The sequence below is a fragment of the Diabrotica virgifera genome, chromosome 4 (genome assembly GCF_917563875.1).
Source record: "Diabrotica virgifera virgifera chromosome 4, PGI_DIABVI_V3a".
Lineage (NCBI taxonomy): Eukaryota > Metazoa > Arthropoda > Insecta > Coleoptera > Chrysomelidae > Diabrotica > Diabrotica virgifera.
The window spans coordinates 242,479,007-242,495,076 of NC_065446.1; the positions used below are offsets into that span (position 1 = coordinate 242,479,007).

General features: G+C 32.3%; 1 protein-coding gene across 1 annotated transcript; it reads right to left on the reverse strand.

Moving 5' to 3' along the window:
* Nucleotides 1-7,964: 7,964 nt before the first annotated feature.
* Nucleotides 7,965-15,186, reverse strand: LOC114338938 (uncharacterized). Its single transcript, XM_028289560.2, has 2 exons — nucleotides 15,069-15,186; nucleotides 7,965-8,347 (listed from the first exon to the last, which is right to left on the reverse strand). The coding sequence occupies exons 1-2, from the start codon at nucleotides 15,075-15,077 to the stop codon at nucleotides 8,045-8,047; spliced, it is 312 nt and encodes a 103-aa protein (XP_028145361.1). The 5' UTR covers nucleotides 15,078-15,186; the 3' UTR covers nucleotides 7,965-8,044.
* Nucleotides 15,187-16,070: the final 884 nt, after the last annotated feature.

Sequence of the window (16,070 nt, forward strand, 5' to 3'; positions counted from 1 at the left end):
CTCACCGAATGATTCCTATTAGGCTCCAACAGGAGTTGTCACACACATGTCTCCCTAAAGCGTCGTTTAAACACAACGATAAGTCACAGCAACTAGTTGTGATGACAAGTTGAAACGCTGTTTAGACGCTGCGATTCAATGCGATACCACCTTCAACCCAACTCCAACTTTGATAAGTTGTGCGATGCACCGTTTACACACAATGATAAGTTGCAACAACTCGATTGACCTTGATAAGTTGTTTGATTTATCGCTGTGTTTAAACGACCCTTAACTCGACAACCCTTGCTGGTAACTTTTTACTTTACTTTAAATTGCTTGATGTTATAAAATCAGTTGGATGAAATCATCCGCCATTCTATATGGTACCTCTATTCGACACAACAGCCAACAGTCAAGTCAAGAACGAGAGGCGCTTCTCCGCCAAGGTAAACGTCAAACTCTCTCAGAAAACGAAATCATTCTCGATAAGTGGAGTACGTTCCATCACCGAGGTATGACGTCACCCCAGTAGTCCTATACGAGAAATTAGAGAATTTAAATGGAGACCGAGGAAAAATAATTATAATAATAATTAAAGAGCTAATTTTGTAACGTGACCGTTACAAGATCTCCAAAGATTAACACACATCTTCAATATAACAGCCAAGAGATACAATATGATTATATCAGCAGAAAAAACCAAATGTATGACAACATCTAAATACCCACTATGATCGAAAATCGAAATTGATGACATAAAAGCAAGGTTTATATATCCGAGAATAGATATAACTAGTTAAGGGAGATGTTAAAGAAGAAGTAAGACAACAAAGCTTAATAGTGATGAGCAAGACCGCCTATTGGTTGCAAGACCAAGACCAAGACCAAGCTTGCAAGAACAAGACCAAGACCAAGACCGAACCTTGGGACCGAACCTTGCAAGACCACGCAAGACCAAGACCAACCTGCAAAACTCTTGCACTTTTTTGAGAAAAATTGGTTTTTATTAAAGACAAAAAATGTAATTAGAGATAGGGTAATCCATTTAAAAAAAATGCAATTAAAAACGGTTTTTATGTACCAGTAGTTTTCGCTTTTTGTATAATAAAAATACTGACACTTATTTAAATTCTTTTCGCATAATCGAGGAAAAATGTAGGTCGTTAAATTTAAAATTAATACAAAAAATATCATAATAGATTTTGAAAAGGGATTCACAATGCTGTGAAAGCATTGTGGCCTGAATAAAAAATAACTGGTTGTCGATTTTAATGTGTCAAGCTTGGTATTGCAAAATCCAAAGCTTAGGTTCAGTTTCTGAATATTATGACAAAAATTCCGATACTGGGAAATTTGTAAAACTATTTTTTGGATTAATTTTTTACAATCAACGAAAGTTGGAAGTTGAATTATTTGTGAAAATCCCGGATGACAAACCCGTAAAGAATTTTACTTATTTCATAGTTGAAAACTATTTGGAAGAATCTAGGTTTTCCCCAGAAAGAGCCAGTACTACAAATAGTATGTGTAGCACTTGAAATGCATGCGCATCATTTCAGTGTGTTTTAAGTTTTTACTACCCACATCCGAATATTTTCAACTTTTTAAATGTCAAAATGGGTATTTAATTCAAAAATATGTGAAAATAAAAAGTGCGAATAACTCGTGTTACGAGAGCAATGTAGTTTAAATAAAATTAAAGAACTGCAAGATAACAAATTACAGAATTACATTAGGTTTAGTTATTATGTTATAGTACAGTCGAACCCCCTTATTGGAATAGCCTTCGTGCCAAGCAAAAGTATTCCTTTAACCGGGTTATTCTAATAACCGATCACCAATGGCTAGTAGAAACGTTTCATGACCTCAAATTTCTATTCCTTAAACCGGGATATTCTTTAACCGGTATTCTAATAAGCGGGTTTGACTGTATTAGGTCTATAAATAGGTATGGTAAATATGTACGTATTTACTAAAAAGTATGTTTTAGTTAGTTTATAAAAAAAGTTAATTATATTAAATAATGATTAAATAGAGTAAAAAATATTTGATTTTTGTATTCTCTTAAAAAAAAATTTAATTTATGTTCTTAAATTTGATCCTCGTAGGATAAATACTACAGTGTTCGAGTGAAAGGAGCAGATCATTATCTGTTAACAACTATAAACCGTTTATCCCTTTTCGTAAAATCCGTGAATTGAAGGTCCCCGATCATTTGTGGCACCTTTAAGAAGCCCTTTTTCTTTAACATTTTATTAAAATTCAGGGGCAATAAACAATAATCCAGACTCAAGACGTGGTCTGAAGGCAGGCGGCAGGTATCGATAGCATGCAAAACGCAACGTGACACAACCGAAGGCCGGCGATTGCAACAAGGGTTGTAAATGCTGGTTTTTCCTACTGATAAACATTACCATTATAAAAATATACTCTAATCTCTTTATATAGAGAGAAATAATTAGGTCATTAGGTCAATGTATAATGTTAAAATTGGTATCCGTTTGAAACTTCATTTTATATTCTGTTAAAATTTTAAAGCAAAAAATATAGTTTTATTCTTTACATCTTTATTTATTTCAATGTACATTTATTCGAAATTGTTTGGCTCAAATTATTACTACCAAAAAAGCAAGACCAGCAAGACTCTTGCAGCAAGACCAAGACCAAGAACAAGACCGGCTAGTGCAAGACCAAGACCAAGACCAAGACTGCCTTTTAGCTGCAAGACCAAGACCAAGACCAAGCTTGGAAGAACAAGACCAAGACCAAGACTAGCCTGGTCTTGGTCTTGTTCTTGTTTTGCTCATCACTACTTAAAAGCAAATAAAGCGGCGGATCTCTTAATGACACAATCTGGAAGAACAAATACCTAAGACAAGACACAAAAGCAAGAATATATAAAGCAGCAATTAGACCTATATTGACATACACGGCGGAGACAAGACCTGACACGTCTAAAACGAGACGACTACTAGAAACAACAGAGATGAAAATACTCCGACGAATATCACCGAAAAGTCTGTTGGATAGGGAGAGAAGCGAAAACATAAGAAGAGCATGCAATGATAGAAGATATAAATGGATGAGTATCAAAACGGAAACAGGAGTGGAACAAACACATTAGTAGAATATGGCAGAGGATAGGATAGTACGAATAACCCGAGATAAGTCACCAAATGGACGAAGAAGTATTGCCAGACCAAGAGAAAGATGGTGCGATAATTTAAACAATTTAGGAGGCTAATATTGAAGAAGAAACAGGCTTTAAAACCTACATATAAGAAGGAAGAAGAAAGAAGAAGAAGTATTTATAGTAGGTTTATTAATATTAAACATTTTTCAGAAGAATGTAAATTGTAGGATCAGGGCTCGGTCCCAATTCCTTATTAGTTTTCACTAGGGTTGGATAAGGAAACATAGAAATACAGTGGAATATTTCCTGGTGCTTAATCTTCCTCTTCTAGTGTCGACTCCGCTAATAAAGGTTTGGCTATAACTAAAGTCCGGATTATAAGCATGACAAAAAGGTCAAAATAAGCACTTATATAAGCAAAAAATGTCGCAAAAATAAGCAAAGTTTTTATGAAATAAGCAAGGTTCAAGAAAAAAAACATGTAAGTAAATATGGATATAATGATATAAATATGAATAAAGAACATTAACATTAATTTATTAATTATTTATTATTAACAATAAATAAAAAATTACAAAAGTGTTAAGCTATAATATAATAAAAAACCGAAAAATAATTAACATACCGATACTGAATGATTAGAATATTCACATTTAAATTAGATGCTATAATTGTCATTGTTTGAAAACCTTTATTTTTTTTCAAAAACTGCATTAATTTTTTGCACAGTCTCTTTGCCCACCGAACCTCTTACTAAATGTGCATCTTCTCTAAATTTTTTTTATTATATTAACAGAATTTATAAATAGTTCAGAGAAACAAGGAAAAAAATATCCTGTTGGTGACACATCCCCCTCCAGGCCGAAACCAAATTTTTTTGAGTAGTATGGACATCTATAATAATAACCTATATGTTTCCTGCAGCCGATTTTGATGATATACATAGTTATAAACAAATGAAGATTAAAAAACGGTAAATTTTCGCTTTTTTCGTCTATTACCAAAAAGTTAGCATTTTAAACAAATTTGAGAGTAAGAAACTCCAAAATCGTATAAAAAACTTCAATATGGCGTTCGGTGAATATGTCTATCCTTATTGGTTGCTTAGAAAATTGCAAAATACATCATAAATTTTAAGACGAAGTAGTTTTCAATCCTAATAGTAAATTATTAATATGGAAAATATTAAAAATATTACTAAAAGATTTTTAAATTGAAAACTTATTGGTACACTTTCCTGGTGACACCTCCAAGACTTCTACAATTTGCAAGTCAAATGGATGCTGCAGTGAAGACGAGAGGGAAGGAATTCTACACTATGCAATTCACATCCCCCGTCTGCAGCTGGTAAAGTTCCAACGGAAAAATGCACCTAGTTACTCTACGGAGTAATACGACTATAAAATAAAAATGTATACCATTTTTATTCAGTTGCAATGCGAAGGCAAAACAATCTTACTTTTCAATTAGAATACGGAGTGCAGTCCAGTCCCTTGAATCGCGATTTTCGGCTCTTGTTGGAGCCTTCATCGTTGGAACGTAGGCACTGTTCTCCATATTTTAACTGATTCGTATCGAGAGGTTTTCCCACCCATTGCAACTGAAGTGATGATAGTAGGTGGCTAGCGCCATCTGGCATTGAAAGACGAAGTAGTTTTCAATCCTAATAGTAAATTATTAATATTGAAAATATACAATCAAAGCAACCGACTAGCAACTGTCAGCCACCTTGCGTGTGATATTTTCCCCGGTTTTTTAAGGCTCAAATAATTACGACATTTTCCTGCAGGAACTTCTTGACTTATTTGGTACAAGTACTTCTGATCGGTACTAAGGTCTGTTTCTAATAATATTGGTAGGTTGTTTTGTATTGCTCCGAAATCGATGACAGCCTTCTCTTCACAGCGTTTCAGAAGTTTTCCTATTGGCCCTGAAAAAACAAGTGGTCCACTGGTGCGTCCATCTAACTGTTGGATTAAATGACGTAGAGGTAGTTCATTGCAATGAAATAAGCTTACTAGCCATTGAAGTGAGGTGCCGCAGTATTCTTCCAGTTTTCTTATAACACCTACTTAAGGGCTAGTGTTCACTACCGTCCCATCGCATCCAACTGCGCTTAAATTCGATATATCAATAATACTTTTCAGGATAAATGTCTTTATGCTATTCGCGATGTTTGCTGCTGTCCTGATAAAGGAAACACGTGTCCTGCATATCGAGAGCCTGGTTCTTCAATAATTGTTACATGTTCTTTTGTAACTACTTTTCGATAAAACTTATTACCTTGTTGACAAAGGAGCAACGAGTTCTTCTTCATGATCATCTTCATTAGAAGAATTTTAGTCAGACAAGCTGCTACTTATGGAACGATTAGAGGAATCAACAATAGATATTTTAAGAATAATTTCGTCAGTATTATATTTTTGAGAACTTGCCTTTGCCTTCATGGTTCTTTCCAGTTTCTTCATTATTGCAGCAGATGCTGCAATATCCACTGGTTGACTTGACGTTGAACTTTGAATAATTTGATATACTAGCGTCGTTGGGAACAGGTACTTCATACTACATCAAGCTTCAATGATATTATGGAACCTGCAAACATCATTTAATTTCAAAATAATTTTGAATAAAATGCTTTTCAATCCTAAAGACGACTTTTGATCAAAGTCATATCGATTTTTTCGACAAAAATATTTTTTTTGTTTTTTGTTTTTTTAAATCCAATACGCGAAAGGTCGGGAGTTCGAATCCTACCAGGGTCAGAAATTTTTCATTTATTATAAATTAATAAATGAAAAATAGTTTCTGTCCTTGTGGGATCGGTACTCACCGGAGGGACCGCAGACGTTCGGAAACAATTAGCGTCTCTTTGCAAAGACAATGACGTCGACTTTGCAAAGTAACAAGACACTTACTCAACACACACACTACACATTACTCCCCTGATTTAGTGATAAGTTATACAATTACGTGGCTAAAGGTTCTAGTTCTAAACCAAAGCCAGAATCAGAGAAAAAAAAATCCAATACGAAACCTCAAGATTTCATCACCTGACAAAACTTTTAAACCAGAGCCGGATTTAAGGCAGTGGAGACCCCTGGGCAGAATTGGTGTGGGGCCCTACATTCTGCCATTAAAAAAATATTGATCTACTTTTATAAATATCTATATTTTTAATAATAAAAAAATACAAGAGCTGTAACTTGTTACAGTAGAATATTAAAAATAAACATATTAAGATGTAACGGTAAAACCCGGATACTTTTCGAGATTTTTTAATTGAAAATTCCTTGATTATGTCTAGTTGCTTTAAGACATCGTGTTCAATGCTCATTATAGAGATGATTCAAACGCTCTGGGCCCATCATAGACCGAAGTCGATTTTTAATTAACTTAAGTTTTGAGAATGACCTCTCCCCACTGCAGTTAGTTAGCATCAGACAGAACTAAATATAAGCGAAGTGTCACCTCAACGTTTGTAAACGTATCATTCACATTCTTTTCTTCTAGCAGTCGGTACATTTGAAGTTCTTTGGTTTATGTCTGATAATGAATTGAACAATTCTACAAATTGTACTAGTTCGACACGTAGGATTTCATCTAAATCATTCTATTTCATTAGGAGTTAAATTTTCCAAATGATATAAAAATCCAAAATAATTGGAATGAATGGATTCATATGCAGAAACCAGAGGCGGATTTGAAGAATATGGATAGCGCCTGGGCTATCCAAAATTTTCCGCCCTCCAACCCCCGGCCATTTTAACTTTTTTACCAAAATTTGTCGCCCCCGAATTCTGCCGCCCTGGGCTATAGCCCAGTCAGCCCATATGAAAATCTAGCCCTGCAGAAAGACTCTGATTTAAAAAAGGCAATGAGGTGATCTATCTCTCTCTATTGCCTTTCTTCTTTACGGGGTATTGGGCGCTTTGCGTTTTTTATCCAAAAGTGAAAGATGGCTAATGTGCTGGATCAGCACAATAATCGATGAGGTGATCTATAATAGCGATACAATTTTGAGTCCTAAATTTCTCTGATGTAATTTCAGTCTCTTGAGATGTTCCATAATCCAGGGGAGTCAGTCAAATATTTTGTGGCCGTTTTCTATGTGTCCAATACTCTTGACTTCTGCATACATATTTCGAAATTGTCCCGGCTTGACTGTATAAATTCTTTAATGGATCTAAGTGATGCCACTCTTGAATTAAGGGCAATATTTGGATCTTGGAGACTATGACTTGGGCTATTTGTTTTCTCTAAGATTTCATTCCAAAATATTGCAAATATTCCTGTTTCCCGTAAACAAATTCTATTACACAATACGATACAAACCATTTGTACCGCTACGACTTGAATTATTGTTGCTTACGGTCTTCTGAAATTTTGGATAATTCTACTTTAACCTGATTATAACCTTTAACTAGTGATTTTGCGGCATAACCTCTAGACAAAAATACATATACAGTTCTTCTACGAAACCAAATAATCCTGTGGCAGCAGGATTACACTCAGCTGCAGCTTCTGCAACTAAATTCTGAGATTGAGTGGCACATGTGTTTGCAAAAAACAAAAATAATTACTTATATGTGAATAATTTGCTGATATTTTTTACGTTTGAGGCTTTGTCCCTGGAATGTGGGCGCCCCGGGCAGCTGCCCAGCCTGCCACCCCTTAAATCCGGTCCTGTTTTAAACGATAGCCACAAAAGTTTTTACTTTCTTTTATTTTTTCGACCTCTTTCGTTCCAACCTAATGTACATGTTTTTATATTTAATATTGTAGCAAACAGTATCTATTATCTATCTTGGATGAACGGATCAAGGAATCCAAAGCCATTAATAAAAAAAGATTGTTGAATGAATATTTTATTTTTTAAATATAATTTATTATTTACACATTAAATTAATTTGGCCAATCTGTTTTAATTATTTATCCATGGTGATGGTGGTGGTGGTGTCCATATCCACCATATCCACCATATCCTCTATATCCACCATATCCTCCATATCCTCCATATCCACCATATCCTCCATAACCACCATATCCTCCACGACCATATCCTCCATATCCACCATATCCCCCATATCCATGATGAGCAGATGCCGCTGTTTCTAAATCAGCTGCAGCTGGTTCTAAGGCAGCTGGCACTGGTTCTAAGTCAGCTGCATGATCGCCTTGCTCAGCTGGAGCTGCCATAGCTACAGCCAAGATCATACACAAAAAGAGGAGCTCCTAAAATAGAAAAATATCTTGCAATTTAAAATACTCATTTAGGTACAAAAAATAAAGCCAAAAATTTCAATATTTGTATTTTTGTATGACTCTCCCATCACGTGTGTTGCAAAGCAAGTAGATGTGTCTCTACATGACGACTGTTAGATGGCAACTCACGTCTAACAGTCGTCATGTAGAGATACATACGTATGTATGTTACCTATAGTCCATTCTTTCACGGTTTTTGCTCTAAATTTTAAAGAACCGTTTGGATTGACATCAAATTTGGCATACATATTGCTTACATGTCAAAGAAAAAAAGTGATACTGTGCCGATGTGTGCTTTTGCCCTGGGGGTGACTTTCACCCCCTTTTGGGGGTGAAAAAATATATGTCCAAAATAAGTCCGGAAATGGGTAAACTAAATAATTTTAAGTAACTTTTGTTCTATAGAGCTTTTTCGCCAAGTCAACACTTTCCGAGTTATTTGCGAGTGAATATGTTCATTTTTCAACAAAATAACCACATTTTTAGACGGTTTTTCGCAAATAACTCAAAAAGTAAGTATTTTGTCGAAAAAAACGTTCTTAGCAAAAATATAGCCTATAAAAAAGTAAAAAAAATGGTGTACGCGTTAGGTCTCTGGATCTCGTAGAACCACAGTTATAGCCAATGAAAAATAGATTCATATTCACCAAATTTCAAATAGAATATTTCGACGTGAAATATCCAAAAAATTAAGCACTTTTTGGGGAAAACCCATTATAACTTTTTTAAAGTGTTTAAAAAAAACTTTATTTCTGTTTTTACAAAAAGTTTCTGTAAGCCTGTTTAAGCAAGTTACGCTCAAAACCAAGTTGGTCCCTTTTGTTTTTGCAAAAAAAATCGACCACCCCCTAATTAGCAACTTAAATGAAATTAATCGTTACCGCTCCACAAATTATTTTACTTATGTTGTGTTTATATGATCTGTAAGTTTCATCGATTCAAAGTGCTTATTTTTGAAAAAATTTGGTTTCAAAGTAAAATTTTTAAAAATTTAAATTTTGAAAAATATGCTTTTTTTCAAAATAACTTAAAAATTGTTAGAGATGCCAAAAATCTCGAAAAACAAAAAAAGTCAGATTTGCTTTTTTGAATATCATGTATTTTTTTGTTTTTCTGTTAGACAAAAATTGATTAAGATTTGGTGTTTCTAAATTTGCATACATTCGTGATCAGTGACTCGTTCAACCCCTTTTAACTACAGCCCTTTCAATAATAAGGACTTTGAACCGATGAAACTTACAGATCATATAAACAATATATACACGAGTCAAGAATTGTGAAGTCGTAACGATTAAGTTCATTTAAGATACTAATTAGGGGGTGATTTTCGCGATTTTTTTTACCAAAACCAAAAGGCACCAACTTTATTTTGAGCGTAACTTGTTTAATTTTGATGCTAGAATTTTTTTTTCTAAAACAAAAATGAAGCTTTTTTTAAACACTTTAAATAAGTTGTAATGAGTTTTTCCCGAAATGTGCTTCATTTTTGGTTATTTCACGTTAAAGTATTCCATTTGGAATTTGACGAATATGAACCTATGTTTCATTAGCGCTATAACTCTGCTTCTACTAGGCGTAGAGACGTGATATATACACCATGTTTTTATATTTTTTACAGGCTATATTTTTGTTAAGAATGTTTTTTCGACAAAATACTTACTATTTGCGTTATTTGCGAAAAACCGTCTAAAAACGTGGTTATTTTGTTGAAAAAATGAACATATTCATTGCTATATAACTCAAAAAGTATTGACTTAGCGAAAATACTCTATAGAACAAAAGTTACTTATAATTAGCCAGTTTATCCATTTCCTGACTTTCTTTGGAAGAATATTTTTTCACCCACAAGAGGGGGTGAAAACCACCCCCAGGGCAAAAGCACATATTGGCACAATATCACTTTTATTCTTTGACTTGTTAGCTATTTGTATGCCAAATTTCATGTCAATCCAAGTGGTTCTTTAAAATTTAGAGGTTTTGCAATATTTTACCGTTATAGAACGGACTACTACTGTTTATACGATCTCTAAGTTTGACCGGTTCGTAGTGCTTATTTTTGAAGAAATTGGGTTTTATAGTAAAACGAAAATTTTCTAAAACTATTGGAAAACTGCTATTTTTTGAAAATAACTTAAAAGTATTAGTGATACGAAGAATATGAAAAAGTAAAGAGATGTAGGTTTTGCTTTTATAAATATGATAGATTCATTTTGATTTTCTCGATAAAAGACAAAAACTGTTTTAGATATGGCTGTTCAAAGTTTTGCATACATTGGTGATTAGTGACTAGTTCAATCCCTTTAAGCCTTAAGCTATAACCCTTTCAAAAATAAGTACTTTAAACCGGTAACACTTACAGATCTTATAAAAAATACATAAGTAAAATGTTTGTAAAGTGGTAACGATTAATTTTATTTGCGGTGCTAAACAGGGAGAGATTTTCACAATTTTTTTTTAGCAAAATAGAGGACCAACTTTATTTTTGTTTTAAAAACTTTTAAAAACGTTTTAATTGGCTTTTCCTTAAAAGTGCTTCATTTTTTGGTTATTTCACGTTGAAATATTCGATTTGGAATTTGACGAATAAAAACATATTTTTCATGAGCTCTAACTTTGCTTGCGCTGGGTCTATGGACTCACGAATACACAACTTTTTTTGTTTGTTTCTATGCTACATTTTCGGTAAGAATATTTTTTTCGATAAAATACTTAGTTTTTGGGATATTTGCGAAAAATCGCCAAAAAACGTGGTTTTCTGTTAAAAAATTAATTTTTTCAATATTACACCCCAGAGAAGGGGTGACTGTCACCCCCAAGTAAAAGCAACCAACGGCACAAGTTCAACTTTGAAGTGAAGGGTAGGTAGAAGCTAAAACCAAATTTTCATGCAATTCGGAGTTGACCTATTTTTCTAGATACTTGCAAGACATATGATAAAAAAATATACTTACTAAGTACTTATTGAATGAAAAAAAAGGTTATATTTACCTATTCAAAATTTTACCATATACATTTCTGAGACGAGCGATAAGAAAGATCACTGTGTATTTTTATTAATATTTCCTTGCGAGAGCGAGATTATATTATTCATAATATTAATGTGCTCTGCAGATTAATCTAGGACTATGTATATTCACAAACTAGGTAGGTTTTAAAAAGAATCAAACATTTCACAAGAAAATGGAAATACTGATACCGACTTGCTAATATGCGTGTATGCGTCACAAACAAAATAAACACAGAGAGGCATAGAGGTACGTGAAAAATGTGAAAAAACGTGGTAAGAAACTCACCAGATAATTTGTATTGTACACTTAATTCACAATTTATGATAAATATAACTAGGTCGGTATCTATTTGGTTCTGGTTCTGGATTTGTTTACTCAGTGAAATTCACAGACAAAGACAAAATACCTATTAAAAACTTCCGTCAGGATTTCAACAGAGGCGAAACGCGAAACCGAAATGGATAAGTTAAGTTAATGCTGCGTTTGCATTTTGCCGAATTCAATCGGACGGTCATTCTCCGTTACACTCGGGGATTCCCAGTAAAAAGACACGGTACTGGCAGTGATGCGAAGTTGCCACTTCTATAATAGTTATTATTTTGATGCTTATTAGGAAAATATGTTTTGGTCCCACATTTAAGAAAGTAGAAGTATTAAACTTGAAGGCTTTATGGGGCCCCTCCTAACGTCGGGGCCCCCCCTGCCTTGCGGGCCCTGCGGGCCTTTCAGCTACGCCACTGTTTATAAATATTATCCATCCTTTGGAATTTTAAGCAAATAAGCGATTATAACATATTTTTATACTATTTACAGGGTTCTCACCCTGCTATTTCTTTGGTGGCTCAACTTGCAATTAACCTGTTCTTAACACTGATGATGATTTTGTTTAAAATTTTGTGATATAGCCCTTAAAATACCCTACTTTTAATCCTAAAAACTTTTTTTATCTTTTTTTAAAATCGTTTTTTATTAAATTTTTGTGATTGATGGTATAAAGGCAGTTACAGGAAGAATTCTTTTTTTTTTCTTTTAAATTTTTTAAATAATTTATTGTTGACCTGAGACCGAAGGAAAATTTTAAAGAGAAGAATATTAACAACGGGAAATAAAAAATACAAAATGACATAGTAGCCCAGTCGGGATAGCATTTGACCTTGCATTAGGAGCTGCCCCAAATTTTATTTTTCTAATCTTTAGGGAGGGTCAATATTAATGTAAATTTAAAATCTCGACTGAATTCCGCCGTTGCGTTAGCCGCCATCTTGATTTTAAACGAGATCCGTTTTTGGTCAATATCTCCGCCCTTTTCAATTTTTTGACAAAAAGTGTAGAAACTGAAATTGTTGAAATTTTCCGAGTTATGAGCGGAAAATAGTGAGAGTTGTAGCATCATTATTGAATTATTGAATTATCTCGTTTATTATTAGTTTTAGAACAAGTATATATCTATACAAAAATGAAGAGAATTCAATTTTGTACAATTTTGATGCTGTACATTTTTTTGATAAAATTAATATTTAAGGTAGTACGTATGTGGTAAAGATGTGAGCGTAAGACCTGATTGATTTTGTAGCAATTGTTTTTGTTCAATATCTCCGCCATTTTCAACTTTACGACAAAAAGTGTAAGAACTGAAATTATTGCAATTACAATTTACTACAATTTTTCGAGAGAACCATGGCGGGTCTACAAGGGGGGAAATGGGAAAATTCCCCCCAACAAGGTCCAAAATTTAAAAAAAATTGTTGAAACATCACGATATATTAGTTGACATAAAACTTAAAATATAGACAGACAAATTCAACCGATCAAACCTGCTAGTTAATAAAATTAAGTGAACTTATACATATAATGTCTTTTTATGTATTTTATATACTTAGTTTGGTTGATGTTTCATTGGAAGTTTCAAAAATTGTATAAAATATAATTCTCTTTATTTTTGTTTATGTACAATTATGTCATAAATTTCATAATAAACGAGACAATTCAATAGTTATGCTTCCCCTCCGCTTCCATTATTTTCCCCCTTAACTCGGAGAATATTGATCGTATAAAAAAATTGTGCCAGAGAAATTGTAGGAAATTGCATTTTCAACAATTTTCTTTCCCACCATTTAGGTTGAAAAGTTGAAAATGGCGGAGATATTAAGCAACAACAGTTCTCATTTAAAATCAATATGGCGGCTAATGCAACCGCGGAATTCAGTCGAGATTTTAAATTTACACTACTATTGATCTCTGCTAAAAGATAGAATTATAAAATTTGGGGCAGCTCGGAAACAAAATTCAAATCAATAATTATGCTTCCCCCACCACTTTTTACTATTTTCCCATGTAATTCGGAAAATATCAACCGCATGAAAAAAATTGTTAAAAAGAAATTGTAGGAAATTTTATTTTGAACAATTTTAGTTGAAAATGGCGTAAATATTGAACAAAAACAATTGCTATAAAATCAATCCGGTCTTACGCTCGCGCCATTACCGCGTACGTACTACCTTAAATATTAATTTTAGCAAAAAAATTAAAGAAGTCAAAATTGTGTAGAATTTAATTCTCTTCATTTTTGTATAGGTACATATTTGTTGTAAAACTAATAATAAACGAGATAATTCAATAATTATGCTCCAACTCTCACTATTTTCCCCTCATAACTCGGAAAATATCGACCGCACGAAAAAAATTATAATTGATTAAATTATAGAAAATCGCATTTTCAACAATTTCAGTTTCTACACTTTTTGTCAAAAAATTGAAAATGGCGGAGATATTGAGCAAAAACCGTTCTCGTTTAAAATCAAGATGGCGGCTAACGCAACGGTGGAATTCAGTCGAGATTTTAAATTTTTTATTTGGTCATTAAAAAATAAAAATTTCGATTTTCACTTTAGGAATTTAACAATATACAAAAAAAAATGATTGAAATAATTAAAAAATAAATCACAAGTTCAATTAGTGCATGCAAACTGTTAAATTCATTTATGTTTTTAATAGTAAGTTACTAGAATAATAGGTTATTTGCCAAATCTTTTATTTGATCATTAAAAAATAAAAATTTTGATTTCCACTTCAGAAATCGTTAACAAAATACAAAAAAAAAAATGATTGAAATAATTAAAAAATAAAATTCACGTCAAAAGTCCAATTAGTACATGTGAACTACTAAATTTGTTTATGTTTTTATTACCAAATTATTTAAATAATAGGTTATTTGCCAAAATTTTTTATTTGGTCAATAAAAAATTAAAATTTCGATTTTCACTTTAGGAATTTAACAAAATACAAAAAAAAATGATTGAAAAAATGAAAAAATACAATTCATATCACAAGTTCAATTAGTGCATGCAAATTGTTAAATTAATTTATGTTTTTAATATCAAATTATTAAAATAATAGGTTATTTGCCAAATCTTTTATTTGATCATTAAAAAAATAAAAATTTTGATTTCCACTTCAGAAATCGTTAACAAAATACAAAAAAATATTTGAAATAAATAAAAAAAAATCACGTCAAAAGTTCAATTAGTACCTACATGCAAACTACTAAATTTGTTTATGTTTTTATTACCAAATTATTAAAATAATAGGTTATTTGCCAAAATTTTTTATTTAGTCATTAAAAAATAAAAATTAAATCGTAAATAGAATAAAAAACAACCAATTATTTCGAAACAATCACTTACTTTAAACATTGTTATAAATTCACTTTAATTTCTTGGATTTGAACTGATGCTGGTTAACTAGATGCTCAGTACTTTTATAGCCACTTCTTCTTGTCCATGGCCTTCTACGATGGGGATCCGACGCACGAAACGTTGTTTTTAGTATTTTTTGCGTACAGATAATTTTAAAATTCATAATAATATGAATATTTATTTGTAAACAAGTCGAGATGATATTGTTTTTTATTGCCGAATGCGCTATTGTTAGGAACTAATGAGGTCATAGTAATAGATCAGTTTTTTGTAGCGTCTGGCGGATATAATGAGGAAGGAAATAAAAAGAAGTTTGCTGGGTGTGTCTTTTAGTGCTTTATTAGACTAAAAAATTATTTTTTTCGTAATTTTTCTTTTTTTTATAATACTTTTCTCGTAATTTCTTAGTTATCTAAAATGTCATTATTATCGTGAAATTTCTTACGCCACTAAGAAATAAGGTAATAGCCCAGGAAACTAATCATTTGAAAACAAAAAATTACTCGCCGCTATTTTTCAACTGGAATATCTGGGAAAGTCAATACAAAAGGCGTAACATCTCGTGGGTATTGAAATTTTTACTCCGTCATGGTTTTTAATTAACAATTAAGTAAAAAAATTGACTTTTTTCCTTTATTTCCATATTGTGGAAAAACTACGCGTTGTATGTTATAACGTATAAAAAACAACTTTCTTGAAAATGCAATTTAAAATTATAGTTTCCAAATTAAAAAATGTTTATAAATAAAAAACGTTATTTTAATTTAAACCCGAAAAAAACATATTTTTCAGTTGATAAACAATAAAAATATTTTTCTAAAACCGTGTTAAAAATGCTATTGTTAGCACTCCATACGAGCGTTAAAAATGCTACTTTAAGGCACTAGTGCTTTAAAATTTTTATGGCACTGCAGTTCGTTTTGACCGTATATACAATTTTGATGTAATGTCAAAAAAATATAAAAACGGAATGTCAGTCAAGTTCAAGTA